Here is an 8204-nt window from a genome sequence, read left to right as displayed (position 1 = left end):
AAAAAAAAAAGAAACAAAAAAAAAAAAAAAAAAAAAAAAAAAAAAAAAAAAAAAAAAAGAGCCCGGCGGTGGTGGCCCAGCACTCGGGAGGCAGAGGCAGGCGGATCTCTGTGAGTTTGAGACCAGCCTGGTCTACAAGAGCTAGTTCCAGGACAGGCTCCAAAACCACAGAGAAACCCTGTCTCAAAAAACAAACAAACAAAAAAGGAAAGAAACTAGGTGATAGTGGAACTTTTGTTTTGTTTTGAGAAATGTTCTCACCATGTAGCCTTGGCTGGCATTGGACTTCTGGAGATCCACCAGTCTCAGCCTTCCAGTGCTGGAATTAAAGGTGTGTGCCACCATGCTCAGCGTGATCGCTGGACTACTGAAAAAGATTTTCTTGTTGCTTCTGTGAATCTTACTTTAGTAAAATTAATATACAATATAAAGAAAGCCAAAAGAAACAAAAACACCCAGGGAAGGATTTCGTTTCAATAATTTTATTGAAAGGTGCATTCCTTAGTTCAAAACATAAGTGTAGTTGGTTAGTTTACTTCTGTCCACTCAAAATCAACCTTCAGGAAGACTGAAAAGGTAACCATGAAACATGGTTTACAAAGGTTAAGGATAAAATACTCCCGTTCTTTGGTTTATTTTCCATTAGTCATTACCCATTACATGTCAAAATGGCTACAGTCACGCTGGGTGGACTCTAGCTGCACTGAGGAGCAGCTACAATTTAACAGTGTAGATCTTACATTCAAGGCCAACCTTGGTGGTTTTACAGAGTGCCTCCCTTAAGACACAGTAAACGTTTTCCAAATTTTCTCTTCCTTTTAAAACAAAATGCCTTAGAAGCAGTGTGGCAGTTATATAATAAAACTGTGGGGGGAAAACTTTCAGCAGTGCTTTTTCAAGCCTGAACTAAGTTTGATGCAATAAATAAATTTTCAGAGTGATAATTCACCCGGTTATTAACACAGTAGATTGAAGCAGCAGCTCTGTAGGTTTCTTTTATTATGGATACAAACCACCTGTTCTCTAGAAGAAACATTAAAGGTAACAGTAGATTTTCAAAACTTGTGAGAGATCTGCTTTATATAAAACACCCACAAGTTTAAATGTAATTCTCATATAGCAATAAAAACCCCACCTCTAAATTAGCTAGTACTTGGTTATGGGTGCCAAGAAACCATTTACTGCTTAAATTACCCGATAATACCTTAAAAGTGCATTTGTGAAATGTTGGTTTTGACGTAAACCTCATAATTTAAATTTTAAGATTTAAATTAAGTAGTTTACCGTTTTCAATACCACCTAAGTATATATTGATCCAATCTAGGATGTTAGACCAATGTTAAAATGATGGTTCACAGTTTTATTCCACATTCATGTCTTTTGCCTTGATTTGAATGTTTCGTGGGTGAATTCAAACCTAAGCATAGTTCTACCAAGCTGGAATCAGGAGTCTTCCCAACACTGAGACCATTCTGCTAAGGTGGTGATGTTATGAGGTTTTATAGCTTAAAACTCATGGTCAGAGTGGCAGAGAAGGACTTGGGACAGTTTTTTGTTGCTACTGCAATCCTACTACTACCTAAGCTAACAACACAAAGCCAGCCTGACAGGAATCTGCCTCCCTTCTGAGAGCTGCTAAAGGCGACCTGAACTGATATCCAAGGTGAATGATCATTTGTTTGCTCTCCTCTCTCCTCCCATCCTGTGGGGCTTAGGGAATTAAGTCGGGTTGCTTGACTTAGGGGCATGCAGCAAGAACCCTTACCTGCTGAACCATCTTTTCTGCAACATTTACTTTTTTTTTTTTTTTTTTTTTTTTTAATTTTTTTGAGACAGGGTCTCTGGCTGTCCTGGAACTCACTGTGTAGACCAGTCTGGCTTAGAACTCAGAGATCCTTCTGCCTCTACTTTCTGAATGCTGGGATTAAAGGTGTGCACTACAATGCCTGGCAACATTTAGTTTTAATCTGTATAAACAAGATAAATCCTTGCTATGATTAAAAAATTTAGATGGCAAAAATGTATATGTATCAGGAACCAAGTTAATGTTTTTTAAACTCCTAATTACTTTGTAATAGTACTCATCTGCTATAGAGAAAAATTACTAAATATAGAATTGAGTGACCCCAGCAATTTCCAGAAACCTAACGTGGTGACTGTCCGCCCTATATTACATCACCCAAGTGCATATTGCATTTTCTTAATCAACGAACAGACTCAAACTTGTTCATATATGGGTCAAACTTTTTGTTTCGTTTTTCTGCTTGGGTTTATGTAGCTTTAAATGAGCTACAGTGAGGTGATGTGTAATTTTTAAAAATACTATCTCATTAACTACTTTGAAAATTTGGGTTTGGAGGATTCTCTTTCCTAAGCTAATAAGGTGTCAGAAGTGTTGACATTGTTTAGAGGTTCGCTAGGCCGTTTCTCTTGAGACCGCTGAGTCTCAAGTAAATGCCCTCCAGTATTCACGAAATAGATCAACAGAGTCGTTCTGCCCTTTACTATTTTAATCCCATATTGTTTATTATTGAAGACAGTATTTCAGTTCTTCAGGTGTAGACTTGGAAAGCAGCCAGATTTACCACCTATGAAGCTGTCTCAGGAATTGTTGGGAGGTGAGTTATTCTGTAATAACTATGCTTCAGTTGCCGTGCCGTGCGTCCCGACACAATCCATTTTAGCTTCTGAACATTTGGTTTGGAACACTTGTTTGATGAATATTCAGTTAAACACTTGGATACAAGCTCTTGCCAGAAGGTCAAATCTCGGCCATTTATCTGTACATAAATAAAAAAAAATTACTAAAAGCCCCACTTATTTATAGTAATAAATGTAAACCCATTATTGTTGTTCCTTTTGGAAACTACAGCTCCCAGATTCCTCCAGGATTACTGACACCTGCGCGGCAGGCGCGCGCAGGTGCAGGACATTTCTCCCAGACACCCTTGCGTTGCCCGTTAAAAAGCGAGCTCCCACGAGTTTTCGCTCTCTTTCCCCTCACCTTCTTGTGTCTTGCACACCTGTCCATTGTGCTACCCCCCCCCCATTAAAGCGCACCCACGTGGGAGCCGCGTGTCTGTGTCTCCTCCTTTCGTGCATGTTTTGTCTGTCCCGTGTTTGTCTCTACTCACACACACCCGCTTTAAAAGAATAATAATTATGGTTCCTCATCCAAAGAGAACCAGGGGAGACCCATTTAAGCTTCAAATCAATACATGGCATCTTATTTTACTTTAGGAGCACAGTGGATACATTTCTTTTGTAGATGGCTAGTGGGGTTGACGCTACAACTTTCACGTACCTTGGAATGTTTCTGAATACATTCAATTCCCTCTGTTAATTCTACATACTTTAGTGCTTGGACCTCCAAAGCAATGATGGACAATGCCAACACAGAAGGCTGAAAAAGATAAATATGAAGTAAATGTCAAGTGTAAAAATAGGTCTCTGTAACTACACTTGCTCTTAGGAAGTATTTACCTTTGCCTTGGAAAATACGATCCTGCAGTGGCATGCCTTAAGTTGGGCTTCTAGTCTTTCGAAATTAAGATCGTTTCTCCTTCAAAAAGAAAATGGGATTGGTTTTATGTAGATAGTATTTATTATATCTAGTTGGCAGACAGTTTTAGAAATAAGTTAACGCCCGTTTTTAAAATGGAACTCATATTCTTATAGAAAATTATTTGAAGGAAAGGAATTTCTCTTCTATCAGTGATAGAAACTTCTTAAGCATGAGTTTTAAATTATTCTGGTAAAAATCATTGTGAACAGTAATATACCACAAATATGATTTTATTTTAATAAGAATTTCTCCATCTTCTGAATGTCTTTCTAAAATCTGTTAGATGCTTATTTCCTAGGTTTTATAAAGTTGACATATATCCTTTTATCTTAAGAAAGCCTTCAATAAACTAGCCATCTTTTCACTTCTGTTAGGCAGTAAAGTCCAAAGGACCACAGGTGACGTACGCTTACTCTGATAAGAATTCTATGAAGGTTCCGACTTTATGCAACAGCCAAACGGTATCCTTTTGATTTCCAACCTTTTTTTTTTTGTTGTTGTTGTTCAAAACAAAATTCACATACCTTTCAAATGGCAAGTTTTCTTGAATGAGTGAGTAATAGAGTTGCAGGAATTGAAAGGCAGTAGTAGCTTTGACTTTCCAGCACACTTTCTCCAGCACAATGTTTTCCATTCTCATCAAGTCTGAAACCGTGAACCTGTACTGACTTATTCTAATCAAATCAGTTGCCAAGGGGACATTCCTTTCCTCTTCTATCGACTTAACAGCCAAATAAAAACAGCTCAATCCAACACACCCAAGATGCTTCGCCTGTACCTACAAACAAACAAACAAAAAAAAAGACGTGTGTCTTTACCACGTCTCAATAAATAGAACACGAAGGGACAACTAGGACTCAGAGCTACCATTATGAATGTTTGTCTGCAACAAACATCTGAGCTACAGTGAATTTAACATCTCCCCCACTTGGACAGGAGCCTGCCGGTCTTAAGTGCCCTTCTTGGAACCAGTGACTTGGTGGATAGGGGAGATAGCTTCAGTTTTAACAGTTAAACTTTGAAAGCCATACAAGTATTTTGTCAGTTACTGGGGAATAACTCTATAGATGATCCTCTTTCAGACAATGCCAGACAGCTAAAGGAATTAGAACTTTTATATATGGGCAGTGATTAAGAAATGCATCTTAATTCTTAACCACAACCTAACATTCTGACTATAGCGTCTTTACATCTATAGGTACATGTATAGGTGACTGGAAATACCCAGTCTATCAAGAAAGGCTTTGATAAGGGCTAGTGAGATGGTTCAGTGGGTAAGGATGCTGGTCACCAACCCTCACAACCCAAGTTTAATCCCCAGGACTCAGTTGCTGCCGTGGTCCTCACCTCCATACATGATGTAGCGTGAGTGTGCCCATATACATGCAAACATATAACTATACATAAAACAGTTTTTAAGAAAGATTTCTAGTTTTTTAAAAATTTATTTTTTGAAATGGTCTCACTGTGTACCCTTGGTTGGTCTAGAACTGTGTAGAAGCCAGGATGGCCTCAAATTAACAGATCCACCTGTCTCTGCCTCCCAAGTGCTTGGATTAAAGGCATGCACCATTATGCCAGGCCGTTAATTTTTATTACCGTGTGTGTGTGTGTGTGTGTGTGTGTGTGTGTGTGTGTGTGTAAGGGACAAAGGCAGATGGGAGGGCAGCTGTGTGCCATGGTACACAGCTTTTGGGAGCTGGTTCCCTCTTTTCCCTGTGTGTTCCAGGGACAGAACTCAGATGTGACACCTGAGGCAGGTGCAGCAGTTGCTTTTACTTGATGGATCATTTTGTTGACTCAAGAATGGTTTTTAAATACAGCCAGATTTCCTACTGGAGTACAACAATTAATCATTAGATCCAACAATTTTCTTCTTCCATATACAACTAGTAAGTTGTCAGGAGCCATTTCCCCCAAAAAGTATTGCAGGGACCATTGTCCTGGGGATGTTTGCAGAGAGCCCCACACCCCAACTGTATTGAAAACTGTTTGTTGGCAAAGCCCACCCCACACCCAACTATCTTGAGAGCTATCTGTTAGCGGAACCTGCCCCACATTCCAACTATCTAGAGAACTGTTTGTGGTTGGAATCACAAAAGGAACGATTCTGCTTGCATAGAGAACACTAGGTGTGTCGACTCTGACCAAGTGTCAACTCGTGACCGTGACCTTTGCTGCCCCGGCAAGTTCCCATGCCCCTGCCCCCATCCCAAGCCAAATTCCTCATCCAAGGGCTATATAAGCTGCTGCCATTATGCTAATAAACGGAGGCTTTGACAAGAGAATTTTGCTTGGCCTCGTTCCTCTTTCCCGCCCATGTCTTTTCAGATAGTGCCTCTTCGGGACCCTGGAATAACTGACCCGCTGGGCGGTTACAGTAAGTGATGTATTACTACTCTTGATTATAAGAAAGAATCATTACTACATTTGAAAATGGCTTTTAATACCAGGTCTAAACCATCTTTTCTTATTAGTATTGATTTTGTGTATCCATGTGTATATGTGTGATGTTTGCTACATTTGGGCAGGTGCCGGAGGAAGCCAGAGGAAAGCATTAGATCCCAGCTGCCTTCCTGGGTGCTTGCTATGGAACTCAAGTCCTCTGGAAGACCAGCAAGCACTTCTAACCCCTTGGCCATCTCCAGCCCTCTGCAATTTGATCTCTTAAACAGATGCTGAGCAAAATTAAGAAAGGGGATAGTATAGCTCGAACATACCTTCATTTTAGACAAGAATCTGTCTAGTAAATTCACAGCTAGGGAAAACGTCTCAGTGTCGAAGCCAAAGAACTGAGTTAGACTGAGTAGATCTTTTACTTCAAAGTCCCTGAGTCTTGCCGTCATTCTGAGGCCATTATCGTGTGCAGACTCAATTAGTTTCAAGCCGCAGACCTTTGGCTGACATCTAGACTCCTGTTCCAACAGGGTGGTCAGCTGGTGTAGCAGTTTCTGAGAGTCAGTTGTCAGTACTTCTATCATCTATATATAGAACAAACCCAGAAAAGAGTGTAAGAGCCCCTTCCTGCCCCGCCATCTGTGCACTGTGCCAAGAAGTGCTTTATAATGCACGTTTCCCCCACCCCCACTAAGTCTGAGACCCTGCAAAGGGCTCTCAGTTAATTTTTACCTTCTCCTAGGTGGTCACATTTCTGAATTATGAGTTTGGGCAGGACATGAACTATGGCTTAAAAACAAGAACAAAAATAACTTTTTCCCCAGCTTTAGGAAACTTATTCATTACCACTCCACAGCCAGAAACAGATACTACCGCACAAGACACCCAAATCAAAAAGTGAAAATGACAGTATATAATAATACTCTGCCATCTATATTAACAACGGGAACCTTCTTAGTTCCTTATCTGTGAAGCAGAAAGACGATTATTGCCGAAGTTCATAGATTGTGTGGGTTAACTGGAGTCCCACAAACCGCTTAGCACATAGATAGATGTTTCATTACTGCCAGATAATGAGCTTATGTCCACATCAGTGAACTGAGGACAGCAACATCTGTTTCTTGGGCCGGCTGGAAATGACACACGACGTGACTCAACGTGGTGCGGTGCTTAGCACACATGCTCTTAATAGTGCAACATCATTTAAAGACCAAAAGAAAAAGTTAGGAGAAGCTGGGAGTCGCATTGGTGTAAGCACGCACAGCACTTCCCCTGAGACCCGGTCACAGGCTAAGTCCTGGAGACAGAAGATGACCCTTCTCTTGTTCATTTAAAGACAGAACAGAGGAGCTGAGAGTCGCCCTGGTGAAGAACCACTAACTCAGTTCAACGGTGCAAGTTGGGACTGGGAGGCATGACACAGGAACATCCCAGGACGACGGCTCCGGTGGCGCCTTTCTTGGCGCAGACTAGCCCTGGCTTGCACAGCCCCCCCCCTTCCCCCCCCGAGTTCCACCCCTAGTTCCCTCTCACCTTGACAGCTACAGCTCCTCGGCGGTGGTCACCACCCTCCCCGGGCCTGCTCTCTGCTCGCCCTACGTTCCCGAACCGAGAGGCCGACGAGGGGAACGGACTCGCGGGCGGGCAAGCGAGCAGAGGCCCGGGGAGGGGCGGGCGTCCTGGGTGGAGGGTCCCGCAGCGCCCCGAATTGGCGCGGCGTCCCCGGGGGTCAGCGCGCAGCGAAAGAGCTGCGCCGGGCAGCTGGGAGACCGGCCGGGGACGGGGCAGGCGGGCGGGGGGCGCATCTTAGCCGCTGATTGGTGCGCTCCTTTTGATGGATGGCATCTGAGGAAGTTGGGCCAATCAGCGTGCATCTGCCATTTGTCCAGACTCCAATTCTCCGCCCCCTTGATGCCACGCCCGGATCTCTCAGCCTCTCTCGTTGGAACATTTCCGTCCTTCCACGAGCCTCGGAACTGAACACTCGGTGCCAAGGCTTGCCCGGGCAGGTCTGGTTGCTGGTAGTCTGAGTGGCCTGGGTAGTGTTCCAGAATGTACCGCGAGGGTTTTTGTTTGTTTGTTCTCTGCAGTTTAGCAGTTCTGTAGTGGTTCAGACCCCTCTATCTGAAAATACAATGACAAGTTAAAAAGAAGTAGAAAACAAATCAGGCGTCCATTCTCTTCGCAGAGAAAGGTGGTAGACTCCTCTAGAATGTAGTAACTAACATCCCAGTGGCTTTTG

At 42.5% G+C, this 8204-nt stretch overlaps 1 protein-coding gene across 1 annotated transcript; it reads right to left on the bottom strand.

Annotated features, from left to right (window-relative positions):
• Window positions 1-466: 466 nt before the first annotated feature.
• Ccng1 (cyclin G1) lies at window positions 467-7753 on the bottom strand. Its single transcript, XM_050138663.1, has 6 exons — window positions 7496-7753; window positions 6286-6546; window positions 4090-4343; window positions 3484-3562; window positions 3305-3403; window positions 467-2780 (listed from the first exon to the last, which is right to left on the bottom strand). Exons 2-6 carry the CDS (start codon window positions 6544-6546, stop codon window positions 2589-2591), a joined length of 885 nt encoding a protein of 294 aa, XP_049994620.1. The 5' UTR covers window positions 7496-7753; the 3' UTR covers window positions 467-2588.
• Between the last annotated feature and the right edge of the window lie 451 nt (window positions 7754-8204).

The sequence above is a fragment of the Alexandromys fortis genome, unplaced genomic scaffold (assembly GCF_014885135.2).
Source record: "Alexandromys fortis isolate MF-2015 unplaced genomic scaffold, M_Fortis_MF-2015_v1.1 scaffold_11, whole genome shotgun sequence".
NCBI classification, from domain to species: domain Eukaryota; kingdom Metazoa; phylum Chordata; class Mammalia; order Rodentia; family Cricetidae; genus Alexandromys; species Alexandromys fortis.
This window is presented reverse-complemented; position numbering and strand designations above follow the sequence as displayed.

Bases quoted from the DNA above. Each gene is read 5' to 3' on its own strand.
- Ccng1 (XM_050138663.1), bottom strand. From the start codon at position 6,546: ATGATAGAAGTACTGACAACTGACTCTCAGAAACTGCTACACCAGCTG. The intron at 3,404-3,483 runs GTAAATACTTCC...TATCTTTTTCAG, and splicing joins TCGTATTTTCCAAGGCAAAG to CCTTCTGTGTTGGCATTGTC. The intron at 2,781-3,304 runs GTACGTGAAAGT...ATTTATGTACAG, and splicing joins GTATTCAGAAACATTCCAAG to ATAAATGGCCGAGATTTGAC.